Consider the following 16,977-nt stretch of genomic DNA (forward strand, 5'->3'; position numbering starts at 1 on the left):
TTAAAAAAGGGCTGGCCCATCCTACAACTAGCACGTTGATTTACAGGTAAGACAGGGACGGTAGTGCGTAAACCATGAGACTGCAAGACTTGTGAACATATTATGATACAAGAACACGCTATGAATGCAGACCAACACGTAACCACTCATAAAATACAATAAATCGCAAACACATATGAAGCCACACTAGCCACGCTTGACCTCTTGCTCAAGCTTATCCAGAGCCTTAGCATATTTAGGCTTGAGTGAGTCTAATGCGTTCGTCTTGATCTGGACACGCTCGATGTTCGAGGTACGCGTGATCCGGCCGTCCACACTGGCTGCGATCTCGTTGGCAAACCAGCGACCCTCGCGGTGAGCAACGAGGGACCACGCAGAGCCTGCGCGTCCAGCACGGGCGGTACGTCCCACTCGGTGGACGTAAGTGGTGATGCTGGTCGGGATATCGTAGTTGATGACATGAGTCAAAGATTCCAGGTCAAGACCACGGGAGGCACGATCAGTAGCCACAATCACCGAGATGCGACCTTGTCGGTAAGCCGTCAATGTCTTGCGAGACGCAGACGATTTGTTGGATTTAATGATTGTTCCCACGCGCTTGGCTAATGCGGGATGCAGAAGAGAGATGAGACGGGCAAGTCGGGATGCAGACTCGGATGATTTGGTGAAAATCAGAACAGTCTTACGCGAGGGCGAGGGAACGAGTTCCATAGCATCGGATTCCGAGTCAGATGAGTCCGAAGAATCAGAATCAGAATCAGAATCAGAATCAGAATCAGAATCCGAGTCTGAGTCTGAGTCTGACTCCGCATCTGACCCAGAGGATGAAGTGTCGTCATCAGATGATTCGTCAGAGCTAGTATCATCGTCAGAGCTAGTAGCGTCGTCAGAGCTAGTGTCATCATCTGAACTAGAGCTGTCAGAGTCGGATGAATCAGACACGCTCGGCGCTCGGTCCCCACTAATCTCAATGTGAGAAAGAAGAAGACGCAGCAGATAAAGCGGCTTGAGAGACCCATCGCCAACTTGAACAATATGCTCAGACAGAGTTGGTGGTAGGGCGAAGTGGGCATCTGGATGAATAGCAGAGGGGTCTTCTTCGTCTGCAGCATCCTCAGACCCGATGATAACCATCTTTGGGTTAGCGAGGCGCAGGGAGTTGAGTTTGGAAATGTCGCGGGTCATTGTTGCACTCAGAACCACCTTCCGAGGAGGCTTAGCATCAATCGGAAGTCCCAATTCAGACAAAAGCTTTCCACCCGGCCCAAAGGTCTCCGGGGCCTCCCGACTGTTTAGCGAGTTCATGACAACATCAACCCACTCTTGGAAGCTTTCGTTCAAGAGACGATCTGCTTCATCAATCACCAGCCATTCAAGATGCTTGAGGGTGAAGCCCTTGGTGTAGCGAATGTGGTCAACCAGGCGACCAGGAGTACAGATAAGGATGTCGACATTCGGTTCGGATCGCTGGATGTGTCCAGGAAGAGACCCGTTAGAGCCAATTGCTTCACTGACACAATCTTCCAGGCTCAAGTTCATCCAATCGTTTCCGTTCAATCCGTCACGTTGTTGCTTCTGGATAGCCGGGTTGTAAACCTGGTCCACTCGCATCAAGAGTTTCTGCTCATCTTTTATAGCCACATTACCGACTGCACTTCCGATATGAAGTCTGGATCCAGAAGCACATAGTTCACAGGACTCGCGAGCTTGCTTAACCAGCTCTCGTGTGGGAACTACAATCAATCCTCTAAGTCTGGAGGCAGGTCTCGGCGGCAGAGCGGTGACAAGAGGGAGAACATAGGAAAGTGTTTTTCCGGATCCAGTTGCCGCAGAGATACAAAGATCTCCTGGGTGGTTTTGCTCTCCTGGCAGAAGAAGTGGAATGACGGTAGACTGCACAGCAAAGGCTTCTTTGTAGTTATGTTGCTCCAGGATTTTGAGAAGATCTGGCTTGATTCCGAGCTCAGAAAATTTCTTGGTATCTTGAGCTGATTTGCGCAACGGATTGGCCAGCCACGGCGGTAGAGATGAATATGTTGGGAGTTGCTCTGGCTCGGGTGGGTTTTCGGGCTGAGGTAGTCGTTCAAGACCCTGTGCGTAGACAGCTTCGACAGCAGGTGTCTCGTCTTCAACGGCTTCGGGTTCGGCTTTTTTGGCCTTAGCACTGGAGACGGTTTTGGTGCGCTCGAACTTTGACATAATCCCAGAATGCTTGTTCTTCGATTTGCGCTGTTCAACTTCCGGCGCTTCAACTTCTTCATCATCATTTCCTGTAATCACAGATGCAGTCGCATCATCCAATGTGTCGTCCGTTCCAGAGATCTTTCGCTTGCTCTTTTTCGATTTCCCTGTCGTTTCACTGACGTCGTTGCGTGAGTCTGCAGCCGTCGCTTTTCTGCGGTCTGACGAGAGAGTACTTTCTTTCCGGGACGTTTCCGGGGAATTCGATCCTTGAAGCGCATCCTTGAGATGCTTGCGCTTTTTGGTGCTGCTATCATCTGTGACCTCTGCGATCGGCAAGCTTTCGCGTTTCTTGTGCTTCTTCGTCGGCGTGGGGGTCGCTGTAGGCTGCGAGCCATGGGGATCTCTCTTGCGCTTCTGAGACTTTGTGGATTTAGGAGTCACATCAACCCTCTTAGAGGACTCGAGTCCCGAGTTTTTTTCGACCATTCTCATGTAATTCCCCCAATGTCGGAGTTGGCGCTGGATACCTCGTGGGGATCAAATTCCTTTTCTCTGAATCTTTTATGCCGGCAGAAGACATAATAATATTACCGCCCGCAATACCGCCCTGCTTATCGGGACAGCTTCCAGATGTCCACAGGTGTGTCTCCAAGTCTCCTTATTTATTGGCTTGGATGGACTGGTGTTTTAAACAGCAGATCTATTAGCCATGGAAAGGAATTTGACACAAGCAAATTCATTACCTCGGAGTTCTCGTCCCGAGAATCACAGCCACGATGCCGTATAACATCGCGTTAGTATTCGTTCTATCTACAAGTCGCGATTACTTGCTAACATCGCTCTGGATATAGAATGGTCAGTGACTTCTTTTTTCCCCAGTCAGGTATGCCTCGTTCTTTCCCTTGCAGTTTACGCAATTACTTATACTTTTCTAGGTGGAATTGAGAGTCACATATACCAATTGTCGTCCGTAAGCACGCTACCTTGTCGCTCTGTCTGCGCTTCTCCTAATTGCTCCTCAGAAACTCATCGATCGAGGACATAAAGTCATTGTTATTACCCATGCATACAAAGGACGCACCGGAGTCCGATATCTCACCAATGGACTGAAGATCTACCATGTGCCATTCTTCGTCATCTACCGCGAAACGACATTCCCTACCGTCTTCTCTTTCTTCCCCATATTCCGCAATATCGTCATCAGAGAGGAGATTGACATCGTTCATGGCCATGCCAGTTTAAGCAGCTTCTGTGGAGAAGCTATTCTCCATGCTCGAACTATGGGACTGCGGACTGTGTTCACAGACCATTCGCTCTTCGGATTCGCTGACGCAGCATCAATTCTCACCAACAAATTACTCAAGTTTACTTTGAGTGATGTTGATCATGCGATTTGCGTTAGTCACACTTGGTAGGTCCCCCGCGAATGTACTGCGCAACTCAACTAACAAACTTGTAGCAAGGAAAACACAGTACTTCGGGCTTCGTTAGATCCATTAATGGTGTCGGTCATTCCAAACGCTGTGGTAGCGGAGAATTTCTGCCCTCTGTCTCATACTACTCGTGCGCCTGATCAAGGCCTGAGCTCACCTGCCGATGCTCCAATGTCCCCCAGACCAATCGGACCCGACGACACGATCACAATCGTTGTCATCTCGCGACTCTTTTACAACAAAGGCACTGATCTTCTCATCGCATCAATACCACGGATTCTTGCCTCTAATCCCAACACTCGCTTTATTATCGCAGGATCAGGTCCCAAAGCAATCGACCTGGAGCAGATGTTGGAACGCAATGTGCTTCAAGATAAAGTCGAACTTCTAGGTTCGGTTCGACACGAGGAGGTCCGAGATGTGATGGTGCGAGGTGACATTTACCTCCATCCTAGTCTGACAGAAGCATTTGGAACAGTCATTGTTGAAGCTGCCAGTTGTGGTCTTTACGTTGTCTGTACCCGTGTTGGAGGCATTCCAGAAGTTTTACCCCAGCATATGACAACGTTTGCGAAACCGGAAGAGGACGATATTGTGCTTGCGACTAGCAAGGCAATCGCGGCTTTGCGCTCGAACAAAGTACGAACGGACCGATTTCATGATCAAGTTAAGATGATGTATTCATGGCGGGACGTGGCTGCGCGCACAGAGCGTGTGTACGAAGGCATAATTGGTGACATTAGCCCAGAGGAGTTTTACGGTTACTACCCAGGCCAAGGTTGGGAAGCGAGTGGGGATCGTGTCCGCAGCTTTGCGCTTATTGACCGGTTGAAACGCTACTACGGCTGTGGTGTCTGGGCAGGCAAGCTGTTCTGCCTGTGTGTGGTGATTGACTTCTTGATCTATGTCTTCCTTGAGATGTGGTTTCCACGAGCCAACATTGATATCGCACGAAGCTGGCCAAAGAAGCCACCGGCGAGTAAAACCCAGACCACCAGAAGTGTTCGCTGAAAAAAAAAAAAGACAAGAAAACAATCCTCGGCGCAGAAAACACCGGCCTATCAATTCTTTCTGCAGGAAGGTCTACTCTCGGTTCTGCACCTCCTGCTTGTCTTGGACGGCTGCTAACCTCCTCTAACCACCCCCTTCATGTCCTCTCATCCTCCGCGGCCCATTTTTACATATTCTCATTCATAATACCACTTACATAATGTCTACCTAGCGGAATAAAATGCCTGAAATCGTTCCTGCAATAGTTTCACCCGCTTAAATAATACGGGTAGCTGATAGTTAACTAGACTTCATATCGAATAGACTCCATTGGTATATTAACAGAAAATGTAATTATCATGAACAAACACCATTATGCATCAGATGCTGCGCTCGACATCATGTACGAGAATTATCGGCAGCCCCAAGTTCGAATCAACGCATCACTGGAGGCCTGCCCTCTTTGTTCCACTTGACACGACTTTGTACCCACTCCACAGCGGCCTGTACGCCAGACCCAAGCAGCGCGCTGACCGGCAGCACACGGCTGTCACGGACGCCGCCTCCTGTTTCTCCTTCAAACACTTTCCGGACAAGCCCTTCCTTGATGCGAACCACTTCGACACAGTCCTCACGGTCCTGCTTATTTGCCAACACTAGGATAGGAACACCAGCCACGTCGGCACTTTGTAAGACCGACTCGAGCACTTGGCGGCACTCATCTAATCGCCCGAACTCACTGCTAGCGGCATTGATTCCGACGTTTTGCTCTGAAAAAGCCTCGGCACTTGTGCTCCCTCGTGTGCCGTTGCGCGCTGGACCTGCCACGGAGCTTGCGCGCCGAGCAAGCCGCGCGATATCGGGATCTTGACCAACGTCGGCACTATCGACCACGAAGATGATCGCGTGACAGCTAGTGTAATAACTCTGCCACAGTCCGCGCATGGAGATCTGGCCTCCGACATCCCAAATCTTCAAGTTCATGTCTGGTAGGGCTATCGTTGCGACATTCTGCCCGACGGTGGGGACCGTTTTCCCGGGGTTGGGTGCTGGGGCGCCGTCGGAACGGGGTTGGTACAGCGCCTTGATCTGGGAGAGGAGTGTTGTTTTGCCGGCGTTATCTAATCCAAGCAGGATAACAGAATACTCTGTAGTTCAGGGTAATCAGCGTGGAAGGTTATGCGATAGGAGAGAGTGAGTTACCTTCTTTGCTCGTGGCGGCTAAGTACAGCGACTTGGCCAGGTGATACATGATCGCGTTCCCTATGGGGAGCTCAAGGCCAAGCGCAATTGTAGTTATAGAAAAACAGAATCAGAAACCGAAATCATGACATCGCAGTTCTCTGACGTTGAAGTGCTCATGTTCCCGCGTTGCAGGCCTCATCCATTTTGGGAAGTTAGGGCTTAGGGCTGGATGTTATATCTGGGGATGTTTGAATGTGAACTACTCTGTTCAACATTGGAGATTTCCCTTTGTATATCATATGCAATTCAACATTCAACATTCAAATATGGTTGTATTCAATCTGTTAAACTTCCGAAATATGACGCTATAATGATAAACGTCACACTTCCGAATACTTTCGGGTTCGGTATCCAGGCCATTTGCGGCAAATAGAAAATCATCGACTTTCCCGATTCTCCTCTTCTTCTCCACTGGACACTCCACTTTCCAAGGGTTTGTCAGCTTTTGCTTATTGATCGGCCGATGCCGATACGAAGTGCCCCCCCTCTTGTCTGGGGCATTTACTTTCCTTGACTTTCCTTGAATTCCCTGACAAATGTCCACATTCCCTTATGGCCTTGCTCTCGACCTCTTATGAGAAGGCAGTGTGACAAGGATCTCATCCTGTTCTGATTGGATGTACCTTATTTTTTTTTCAACCCTGTCGCATGTCTATACCAGTATGCCATACGCTCCATCTCTTATTTGATATACATCGTCAATGGAGGTTGACACTATCATCGTCGGTATGTCTATCATGGTCGGCGTCCCATGTTGAGGCCATTCAGGACGTTCAGAATGTTCAGGACGTTCAGGACGTTCAGGACGTTTGCTCTTGAGCCCCACATCCCACCCCGCACTGTTGAAGATGTCCTTGGGAAGTAGCAACTGATTGAATCGATTTTACCAGGCAATGGGCCGTCGGCCATGATCCTTTCATACATCCTCCATGGACATATTCCTTTCTATTCATCCGATCCTCCACATCCCGATCATTTATTAGATGCCAAGTTGAAAGCTGCGCCAGAGATTTTGAATGCCGATGTGAATGCTCTCACGGCGCACTTTGATGCCTCACGCCTCTCATACTCGACTCAGGCTCTTCCTGTAAACGTCTTACTGGACACACTTGTACGGCCAAGTGTTGATGTGGATGAGCCTGGATGCATCTCAAATATTGATTGGCGCCCACAGCCTGAGAAGGCTGTCTCGCATTTGGTTTTTGGGAAGTCCTTGAAGCCTGGAGGCCAATGGACTGAAGATCCATGGGGCGCAAATTGGGATATACAGACATTGAGTTATGCGGCAATGCTATCATTGCCCGGATACTCCTTTGCCGACCATCACAAAAAGACCACGGGCAAGGACCTACCATCATATACAAGGCCCACCCGGCGCGAGATCGCCGATTATTTTGCTGCTTACCCGGAGGCTGCGCACATCGACGATGCTTTTCGGTGTGGGGAAGAATTGAAGGGCATTTCCCGCACCGCCACTGGATTTTATGTTCGTTCTCATAACCTCCACTGCAAACGCCTCGTCCTCGCGAGTGGAATTTTTTCCGAGATTCTCTCACCAGAGCCGGTATTACGTCCATTGGTTGAGACGAAGTCCTCACCTAATGTCCCCCTACTCGTCGTTGGATCTGGCTTCTCCGCTGCGGATGCCATCATCTCCGCCTCACCCAACCAAAAGATTTTGCACCTATACAAATGGTCTCCGAATGACCGCCCATCGCCTCTGCGGGCCTGTCATCAGCAAGCATATCCGGAATATGCCGGTGTCTACCGTCTTATGAAACGAGCTGCCCTCACAGCCGAGGCTGCTGCGAAAGACCAGCGCCCAAAGTACCGGCGCGCGGCTTCAACGCCATTCCTTGAAAGCCGGAATTGGGAAGATCTCTATGAAGGTCTTCCTAATGTTGAAGTGACAGCTGCCGAAGTTCACGGCGATCTGGCGACGGTCACATGCCGCCGCCAAGATGGAACTGTTTTCTCTCGAACCGTGGGCGGCCTCGTATATGCTGCCGGTCGGCGAGGCAAGCTAGATTATCTTGATTCCGAGCTCCGCTGTGAAGTGCTGGGGCAGGGCAATCAAGAGGATCCAGCAGTCACCGGCCAGACCCTCCGTGCGAAAGCAATCGAGGACCTCGAGGTCGCACCGGGAGTTTACATCATCGGCAGCCTGACTGGAGATTCTCTAGTCAGATTCTCATACGGCGGGTGTATCTACACTGCTGGGCATTTGATAGACGGTGAGCGGGACAGCCGCAGTGTCTGCAGTAGTTTCACGTCATCTGCTAAAATACATGGCTCTTCGCTTTCCGTGATGAACGGCATGGATGGTCACCATATCTATCCAAATAGCGATACATCGGACTTGACTCGTGAAGATACCTTCAGCAAAATGTCAACAGTCACAGACCAGTCTGCTGCACGTGGTTGGTGGAAGACATTTTCCCGCATGTGGGATGGTCTTACACGATGAGTGTCTCGACCAAAATATGTTGCATGTACATCATGATCCTCAATGTAAAATTCTAGAAATGCCATGAAAAGGCACATATCATATATATTGTTTCATCTACCTTATTTTCAACGATTTTGTCGCCTGCCTCCTCTCCCAAAACTGTTTTGTTGCAGTTCACAACCAACCCTCCAATCAACCCTTGAATTCCGAATTCAATATGCACTGAAACCGCTAATAGCAGGAGTAGAATGGGCTGACCAGCAGTTCGCGTTAGTTTCTCCCACTCCAATTGATCAGAGAACTTACTCGTGTTCACCTCTCCACCCAACACATTTCCAGCAATCAAACATATGAGTCGGGTCATATTGATTCTTAGCCTCCAAAAGCCTTGGATAGTTCGACCCAAAATATGTTTGCTCCCAATCTGGCTCGAGGTAATGTGCTTCATTAAAGTACGCACCGCCACCAGGGCTCAATTTCTTCAAAGGCTCGAGAGTTTGCAAAAAGGCCGCTGCCACACTTGCTTGCTCATCAGCCTCCAAAGGCTCTACCCATTCTCCAACATGAATGACATGCCAGAGCGCATCGCGCCAAGCTGGATGCACAGATGACATCCGGTTCTTATCGAGATTTGAGACTGGCGTTTCTAAGACTATTTGGGTTCCAGTGAGATTCAGGTGACTTCTAGCTGTTGCGATGCCTTGTATGACACCTTCCACAAGCTCATCGATAGTCTCAGAGGCATCGAAGACTGTGTGAGGGATCAAGCGCGATGCCAATATGGAGAAGATACCCGACGGTTCCGTGACCTTGGCATCGGCAGCAGTGACGGTGAGATAGTTGGCATAGTCAGGGTAAGATGTATATTCATTGGCAGAGACAGAAAGGTCGGTTCTGTTGCTTAAAAATTCGGCAAACGAAGCGCTGGCTGATCTCAACTTTGAGCCATTATCGCCATAGAGCAACACCATTGAGATGGCTATTTTCTCTGGGAAGTATTCCAGTTGGCCGGTAACAAGTTGGGCTGACCACTCAGCCTGATTCTCCGCATGAGCCGTCAGGATCTCGCGCAGAGCAATGTTCTGAGTTGCGTCGCTCGTATCACCGGTAAAGTTGGCAGTGAACGTGTATGTGTGAATGGGCAGAGAAGGATACAATTGAACTCGGTACTTGGTGAGTACAGCAAAAGTGCCGCCGCCTCCACCACGCATAGCCCAGAACAGCTCTGGTTCGTTACATTGATTGATGGTGCGAACTTCTCCATCTGCAGTCACCACCTCAAATTCAACGGCATTGTCAGCCATCAAACCATAGGTAGTGGTGAATGACCCAACACCACCACCTTGGGCGAAACCACCGGCCAGTCCGACTGATTGTTCGTACCCTCCTGTGATATCCATCCCTTTCGAGCTGAAGAAATGATATGCATCGGCTGCGATGACTCCAGCTCCCAGCTCCCCAACATTCTGACTGTTGGCCAGGGGGCAGTCGCTTGCAGTGAAGTTGGAACTGAATGCAATAGAATCGAGATTGTGAGTCCAAATAGCGAGTGAGTTGGGAACTGATGATCGTCCGAAAAAGTCGTGGCCAGTGTTCTTCACGCTGATGCGAATGTTGTGGGCATGTGCAAATCTTAGAGTTGCAGAGATGTGAGAGGCATCTAGAACTTCCACATAGTATGATGACAGTCTCCCAAGGGTGCATGTGCTATAGAGGAGCTCTGATGGATGAGTTTCCAGTAAAGCACATCCCGCATCGCCACAGGTCTCCCAATTCAACCAGTATGTCTGTCCGTAGTGTGTTCCTCTGGGGATACTATCACCATAATAGTTCTCCACGTCTCGACACGCGGCTTCGTCATAATGTAGGGAGTTTTCATAACAAGGGGCCGCGATTGGAACAGTTTCATACAAATGCCCATCGATGGTCGCATTGAACTTTTGCCATTCTTTCGATGATGGCCAACATTTTTGGCCTGGGCGACAATTATAACCGGGATCAATGGTAGCCGAGGCTCCCAAGGCCAAGCAAACCGGAATAAAATAAATCACGGATAACATACTCAAGAACTCTCAAAAGAAAGAAGCCAAAGTTCCTGGTAGACATTCACTAAATTAGAATTATTGGCTCTCCAGGTAGTTATATATCATTTACTCGAGATACACGGCTCATTCTGTGACATCTCTAGCTCGACTGTTCTAGTTTACCATAATCAGCCTCACAGCCTCTACCGTAAACATCCTCGAAGCGTCACCAAATCTGAACAAATGACGTATCCTGTATTATTTTTTTAAACGACTCAAGGGCTTTCAGATTAAGGCAACAGCATTAAGGGAGTGGATATTCTTTTGAGTCATCATGGCGTTCATACCAGCAACTTTGAAACTTATAGATTTCCGAAAAGGGTAAGTCTTTCGATGACCCACATAGTCATGGGCGCTAGTCCCAAATAGGAAAGGCGGGAGGTGTTTTGCATGGGACCCAGAAGACCCCGAAGCTTAGATTTGCTTATTTGCTTCCATGGCTTCTTTCTTTTCTTCGGGCATTCAAGAATGCGGCTGACCTCCAAATCGGGAATGGACTTCAACAGTGTTGCCTTGTCAGGTTGGAATTTTCGATTTTTTTTAATGGACCCAAGCGTTAGGAGAATCACAACTCCGTGTATAAAGAACCCCATATTTCTTTAGTCTTTCAACTCTACATTATACTCTTGATTACTTGACAAGACTCCTAGATATTTACTAGTCATGGCTGTCGTCACCACAGAGCACGTTGCCATCGCAGAGCTGATCATTTATATCCCAACGGCTTTGCTCACCATATGGGTCGTTCTCCGCCATGGTTTTCACAAGCAGTTGGGCTGGATTTACTTGAGTATCTTTTCAGGAATACGAGTTGGGGGGCCATTATGGAGATCTTGAGCACGAAGAACCCAAACAATGCAAATTACAAAGAATGGGCAGTGATTTTGCAATCTGTTGGACTATCCCCACTGCTTCTGTCAACACTGGGTCTGTTAAAACGAGTGTGAGTCTAAGTCCCAGCCACTAGCCTATCAAGTGAGCTTGTCTAACTAACCAGCTGATAGGTTTGACGAAACATCGCAACATGTGCCATCAAGTCCAGGCTCCAAGGGCAACATCCTGTTGCAAGGATTCGCATCATCTAGCATTACTGGCAAACTGTAAGTAGCCTTGCTGCTAAATTAGTACAAATCCCGAGTTTACACTGACCCATTCTATCTCCTCCAGGATGAACATATATTCGAAGAGGGCCACAGCTACGTCAAGACGCAGCAAGGCTGTTCAACTCTTGCATCTCCCTGCGCTTATTGCTCTGATCCTCGCTATCAGCGGTGGAACCGATCAGGCCTCCTCAAATATCTCGGACCATGCTAGTGGTAAAACCAAGACCCGTGTTGCGGTCATCCTCTTCCTAGCCATCTATGTTGCGGCCTGCGCATTATGGACCATCACAGTGCGGGATATCAGCCTCATGGTACCGAGTCAAAACCGAATCTTCTTCTGTGTATTCATCGCACTGCCTTTCATAGCGATCCGGATTCTCTACAGTCTGATCAGTGACTTTGGGAACAATCATCAATTTTCGCTGGTCGACGGTGACGCCAGGATTCAACTGGTAATGGCCACCCTGGAAGAATTTGTCGTTGTTTTGATGTACACGATCTTGGGTGTGATTACCCCAAAGTCGGTCACAAATTCTGGCATAACCGATTCCCGTCAACAAGAGATTTATCATGCGACCGATGATACTGAAGATGGCCGTCATCATAGACATGCTGATCGCCCTCCATATGAAGGAGTCACATATGCCCAGGCGGCGGCTCAAGACGCCTATAATCAACAATATGTGCGACGGTAATTCCAGATAGATGATCAAAGGCTGTTGTTATGTTTGGCAATATGATTGAATTGGAAAGCGGGATCTTGTCAATTCGAAGCGTTGGGCTATAGCTATCTCTTGTTACTACTTGTCAATTTTGATCCTTAAGTCGTCAAAATGTTTGTCTAGTCTTCCTTATAAATGCATTATGTTGAGAATTAATTAACCTCACCCTCTTCAACGATTCAATTCTTTCCTGTATATCCTTGGTAATTAAGTGAAAGGCACATCCATACCAAGTTAAGCTCTTGTATCGAGATCATCTTTATAGTGTTGTTGTTGGTTTATACTAGTCGCGTTGTTAGATGAAACTAGATTGTGGGCAATATACATGCTGCTACGATTATTTCATGTCCCTAGACTGTGTTTCTTATGGTTAAATCTGTTACATTCACCAGGTTTCCATCTAAAGTATCATCCAGTTGGTTGTTACCATGTAGATATAATTCCGAAAAAACAATAGGCATCGAAAATATAACAAGATACGTAATAACCATCCTCAATAGCACGAGTAGCATCTCACGAAGTCGCATGGATTGGAGAGCCCTCCGGCGATATCCAGGCCCGAGAATCCATCCCATCCCGCAATAACTGTGCCATAGCCAACGCTTGATTGATTCCCATAGCATGTCCAATTTTTTCCAGACAACCAATAATCCATTTACGCAGCTCAGGAGATGCAAATCCAGAGTTTGCAGCAATCAACAGAGGCCACACTAGAGTGACGCCTCCAGCCCCTGAGACCTCGAAACTAGGAGGGAGAGGCGCGGCACGATGGTTCTCTGAATTCATCATGTTCGTGCTGGGTAAAAAGGCTCCAAGGTGTGCTGCATCTGTTCCCAAAGATGAGCTTCCCTCGGCGGATGGAAATTCGGGCATTGGCATCCATGGAAATGGTGTGGTCGGAAATGAGCCCTCTGGATTTCCCGCCACAGGATAGGATTCATACGCAGCGTTTTGGCTGGAGGATTCCCACTCGTAGGTATCATCCATACCCATGCCCAGATGGAAGGGTACACTGGCGCAGATATCATCCACCAGTTGATGCGCAATCTGTTGACTTTGAGTCGTAATAATTTGCTGTTGATGGAGGCCACTGCTCCCCGGTGATGAATTCTCAAGTGCTTCCACAGCCTCGAGAAGCACTTCGTGCATTATGAGTCGCGCAGCGCGAGTATTGTTCCAAATGCCGCTCACAGAAAGATCGCGATACACATGATAACTATCGCCCCAAACGGTGCGGGTGATGGGCTCTCCGTCTACCAGCGGAACCTTGACTGTTTTATACCCCCACGAGGGAGGCATAGTAAGGAGTATTGACATGAGGTCTGCGTCAAGGTTCAGAGTACGGCGGATAATCTCGCTGGGCTGGGCGATACTGCCATCTTTAAGGGCTGCGCAAAAGTTGGTCAATTGGAGGACCACCCGGCTAATATCATCGACCATTCGGTCGTCTGGGTCTCGGTATTGCTTTGCCTCTTCCGTGAGCTGGGTCATAGTTGGAGAGCTGTATTTCTCTTGGTATATTTGGCTGATGCTCTGGGTAGTAATGTCAGAATATTGTTGATTAGCCTATCCAAATGGTGGGAAACATACAATTTGCGCCCGTAGATTCGTGAACAAACCTAAACCCTCCGGTCGAGTTAATTGTTCTGAGCCTCGATGTTCAATTATCTTTCTGGCTCCGTCCATGTGCTTGATCCATCGATACATAAAAGATCCATCGCTGCAGGTCATTACCTTTTTTTAAAAAGCACCCCGTTAGTAGAGCGGGATAAAAAAGAAAGGCAACTCAACACTTACCTCAAACATACCCAGTAATACCACAGCTGCCAATGTATCATCTCTCTTGGATAGAACATGGTCTCTGAGCGCATGATTGGTCTGAGATAGTGCGGTCGTATACTCTTTCCTAGCTTGGAGCATCATTCGTGGAGAAAGACGAATGTTCGACAGGGCCGCTAATCCCACCGCGGCCAGTGCGGTGGTCAAAACGGGTGAATTCCGAGAGTCTTTCATCAAAGGCAGCAGATAGGACATGTGGCCCCCGCTGGGGCCCCCAGACATGTAGTTCACGAAGAGATGGGCCCTTGCTAATTCTTGGATTGGGTAAATAAGACTGTTTCTTGGCGGAGTCACATCCTGAACGCTGCTAGTGGGTGTGGTGGAGATTGTGGAGGTGGTAGCGGTGCTAGAGCGGCTAGCGGTTGCGCGCTTTCTGCGTGGCTGCTGAGACTTGCGGATCACATCTTCACTCTGATCTCGAAAATTCCAGTCCAACGGATCTCGATATCCCGGACAATCCACTTGAGCCCGCATGCATTGGGTACATGATGGTGATCCTTGATCGCACTGGTGAGGCAATTTAGCGAAGGGCTTTCTCTTCTGGCCTCAATATTCATACTTTCAAGCGACGAGTGCGACAGCGCCCACAGGCAGGACTTGGCTTTCCACAATAAACCATATAATGACGATATACCAATCTTGGCTGCGTGAATGATAAAAGAAGAAATAGATACGTTGATGCGTTAAGATGGAGATGGAGATGAAAGAGAAGAATCGATTTTGGGTAAGCAACTCGTTTTTCCCAAAAGCTTGGAAGAGCTTATCTTATTAAGTTCCAAGGTTAGGTGGTTAACATTCTCCTCCAATAAGCACCATGGACAAGAACTACGCCATCACTAAGCCTAATAATTATTCATTAATAACCTATAGTCTTTAATATCACTAATTTAATTTTTATCTCTTCAAAGGTTTAGAGATTTAGTTTATTAACTACAAGCTAAAGCCGAAGCCTTCATAACGTACAGTAATCAACTATACTCCATAGGTCGCCTAGCATATTAAGGGAGGTATAAAAATAAAGAGTTAAAATCAGTACTCCATACTCCATACTCCGTATACATGAAACTCGAATGCTTCAAGACGGTGAGAAATACGAGAGTTGCCACACCACTTGACCCAATGCGGTCAGCAGCTCGTCAACCCAACTAGGGCTGCATGTACTAACTCCGATATCCCTATACTATAGTCTATAAATTCATATACAACATACTTCGTACTTCAATATTAACTATGATTTACACACTATCTGTTCCATGGTTTACTATATTCTAATTATATCATTCAGAACAAAACCGTTTTCTCAACCGTCTCCCCCCCTTTTTTTCCCACCGTTTCTTGGCTTACTCGCTTAGTGTAAACTGCCCCATACATACTAACGGGAACAGGACGGTTCTAACGGTTTTCCCCCCTCAGTTGCCGATAAAACTACCTTGACAGTCTTTTCTAAGAATTTAGCTCCATTTCCCTGTGTCGATCTCTGTTCGGAATGTCTTCCAAAGGGCATTATTCCCGTGTTTACCCCCGAGGATTACCCATGTATACATATATAGTGTAGTGTCTGTCCTCTTTCTACGCATCCCTGGCCAATTCATACCTTCTGATATATCTCATTTCTAAACACGCTAGTCTCTCACTATATTCTCTTCCTTAAAAGATGACTGAATCTACCACTATTCTCTTCGTTCCAGGCGCATGGCACAGCCCTGACTGCTATGATCCAGTGGTGCAACGCCTTGAAGCAGTAAACTACAAAACCGACAAAGTCCATTTGCCCTCAGTTGGTCCAGCCGAGCATCACTTGAGCTTTGATGCAGATGTTGCACAAATTCGCACCCAAATCGAGCGAGCAGCGGATGCCGGTCAAGAAGTCGTCGTGGTTGTTCACTCTTACGGTGGCTTGCCTGCAAACGAGGCAATCAAAGGTCTAGACATCAAGACACGCCAGCAGAATGGTTTGGTTGGAGGTGTCACTCATCTGTTCTTCTGCACTTCCTTTATCATTAAAGAAGGAGATTCGCTGATTGGCGCTTTCGGTGGAAATGACCTGCCATGGTTCATCGTTAGCGACGACAAGTTGGAAATCAATCCTGCCGATCCAGAGAAAACATTCTACCACGACTGTGGTGCCGACCAGATTGAGGCTTCCATTGCCACCTTGAAGCCTCACAGTTATCAGACTCTCCACAGTCCTTGCACCTATGCCGCGTGGAAAGATGTACCCAGTACTTACCTCTACTGTACTCAAGACGCTGCTATTCCCCTGGTGGTTCAACAGGCAATGGTTGAAGGAACCGCGAATGGAACTGGAATGAAGACAGAGTCGGTGGACGCATCGCACAGCCCATTCCTCAGTAAGCCTGATGAAGTCACTGCAGCGATTCGCCGGGCTGCTGGAGAGGTCGTTTGAGGTTTGGAGTGGTTTATAATTTATTGTGACTCCATGTTTGGATATTTATGAACGAATAGGATTATATTTTAGCATTGAAAAATTCTACCTGAATTGTCAAATTGATCTATAATGTGAATTCTGGCCATCATCATTAATATACTTGATGTATAGGCAGCTATCAAAGCAGGAACTATCCCGTAACGATATACAGCGATGCCCTACATGAAAACCATAGATCCTACACTGTTTAATAATAGTTGAATAGGTGACAAATACTCTTCTTGAATTCCACAAATTGTAGCCAACACGAGAAGATTTCCCTTTCCGGTCAACAATTCGGTGGCAAGTGAGTCATGGTTACATCTTCAGCCTTAAAGGCTACATAGTCTAGGGGCGATGTGCTTATCAATTTATTATGATAACGAATAATCTGGATTCATTTTATTTTTTGCCTAATATTGATGAGAAAGCAGAGAAAGAGAGAGGCAGAGTATAAAACCCCAATTATCCCCAGGCATTGACCAGAGAACTATTCTTCC

General features: G+C 47.8%; 8 protein-coding genes across 8 annotated transcripts; 4 read left to right on the top strand and 4 right to left on the bottom strand.

Moving 5' to 3' along the window:
* Positions 1-186: 186 nt before the first annotated feature.
* On the bottom strand, positions 187-2,670 carry N7487_010621 (putative ATP-dependent RNA helicase DBP6; the record flags this gene model as incomplete). The annotated part of the gene is made up of 1 exon (XM_056878351.1): positions 187-2,670. One exon carries the CDS (start codon positions 2,668-2,670, stop codon positions 187-189), a length of 2,484 nt encoding a protein of 827 aa, XP_056726931.1.
* A 290-nt stretch (positions 2,671-2,960) lies between these two features.
* Positions 2,961-4,628, top strand: N7487_010622 (phosphatidylinositol N-acetylglucosaminyltransferase subunit A/GPI3; the record flags this gene model as incomplete). Its single annotated transcript, XM_056878352.1, has 5 exons — positions 2,961-2,977; positions 3,036-3,067; positions 3,120-3,154; positions 3,207-3,595; positions 3,644-4,628. The coding sequence occupies 5 exons, from the start codon at positions 2,961-2,963 to the stop codon at positions 4,626-4,628; spliced, it is 1,458 nt and encodes a 485-aa protein (XP_056726932.1).
* Positions 4,629-5,042: 414 nt separating this feature from the next.
* On the bottom strand, positions 5,043-5,859 carry N7487_010623 (ADP-ribosylation factor family protein; the record flags this gene model as incomplete). Its single annotated transcript, XM_056878353.1, has 2 exons — positions 5,043-5,755; positions 5,811-5,859. 2 exons carry the CDS (start codon positions 5,857-5,859, stop codon positions 5,043-5,045), a joined length of 762 nt encoding a protein of 253 aa, XP_056726933.1.
* Positions 5,860-6,468: 609 nt separating this feature from the next.
* Positions 6,469-8,319, top strand: N7487_010624 (uncharacterized protein; the record flags this gene model as incomplete). The annotated part of the gene is made up of 2 exons (XM_056878354.1): positions 6,469-6,578; positions 6,743-8,319. The coding sequence occupies exons 1-2, from the start codon at positions 6,554-6,556 to the stop codon at positions 8,317-8,319; spliced, it is 1,602 nt and encodes a 533-aa protein (XP_056726934.1). The 5' UTR covers positions 6,469-6,553.
* A 284-nt stretch (positions 8,320-8,603) lies between these two features.
* N7487_010625 (FAD-binding oxidoreductase) lies at positions 8,604-10,361 on the bottom strand (the record flags this gene model as incomplete). Its single annotated transcript, XM_056878355.1, has 1 exon — positions 8,604-10,361. One exon carries the CDS (start codon positions 10,359-10,361, stop codon positions 8,604-8,606), a length of 1,758 nt encoding a protein of 585 aa, XP_056726935.1.
* Positions 10,362-11,122: 761 nt separating this feature from the next.
* N7487_010626 (uncharacterized protein) lies at positions 11,123-12,183 on the top strand (the record flags this gene model as incomplete). Its single annotated transcript, XM_056878356.1, has 3 exons — positions 11,123-11,328; positions 11,390-11,485; positions 11,553-12,183. 3 exons carry the CDS (start codon positions 11,123-11,125, stop codon positions 12,181-12,183), a joined length of 933 nt encoding a protein of 310 aa, XP_056726936.1.
* Positions 12,184-12,723: 540 nt separating this feature from the next.
* On the bottom strand, positions 12,724-14,668 carry N7487_010627 (Zn(II)2Cys6 transcription factor; the record flags this gene model as incomplete). Its single annotated transcript, XM_056878357.1, has 4 exons — positions 12,724-13,776; positions 13,801-13,944; positions 14,008-14,556; positions 14,609-14,668. The coding sequence occupies 4 exons, from the start codon at positions 14,666-14,668 to the stop codon at positions 12,724-12,726; spliced, it is 1,806 nt and encodes a 601-aa protein (XP_056726937.1).
* Positions 14,669-15,703: 1,035 nt separating this feature from the next.
* N7487_010628 (alpha/beta hydrolase) lies at positions 15,704-16,639 on the top strand (the record flags this gene model as incomplete). The annotated part of the gene is made up of 2 exons (XM_056878358.1): positions 15,704-16,450; positions 16,610-16,639. The coding sequence occupies 2 exons, from the start codon at positions 15,704-15,706 to the stop codon at positions 16,637-16,639; spliced, it is 777 nt and encodes a 258-aa protein (XP_056726938.1).
* Between the last annotated feature and the right edge of the window lie 338 nt (positions 16,640-16,977).

This window comes from Penicillium crustosum (assembly GCF_028827405.1).
Source record: "Penicillium crustosum strain IBT 35664 chromosome Unknown utg000004l_segment0_segment0, whole genome shotgun sequence".
Taxonomy (NCBI): Eukaryota; Fungi; Ascomycota; class Eurotiomycetes; order Eurotiales; family Aspergillaceae; genus Penicillium; species Penicillium crustosum.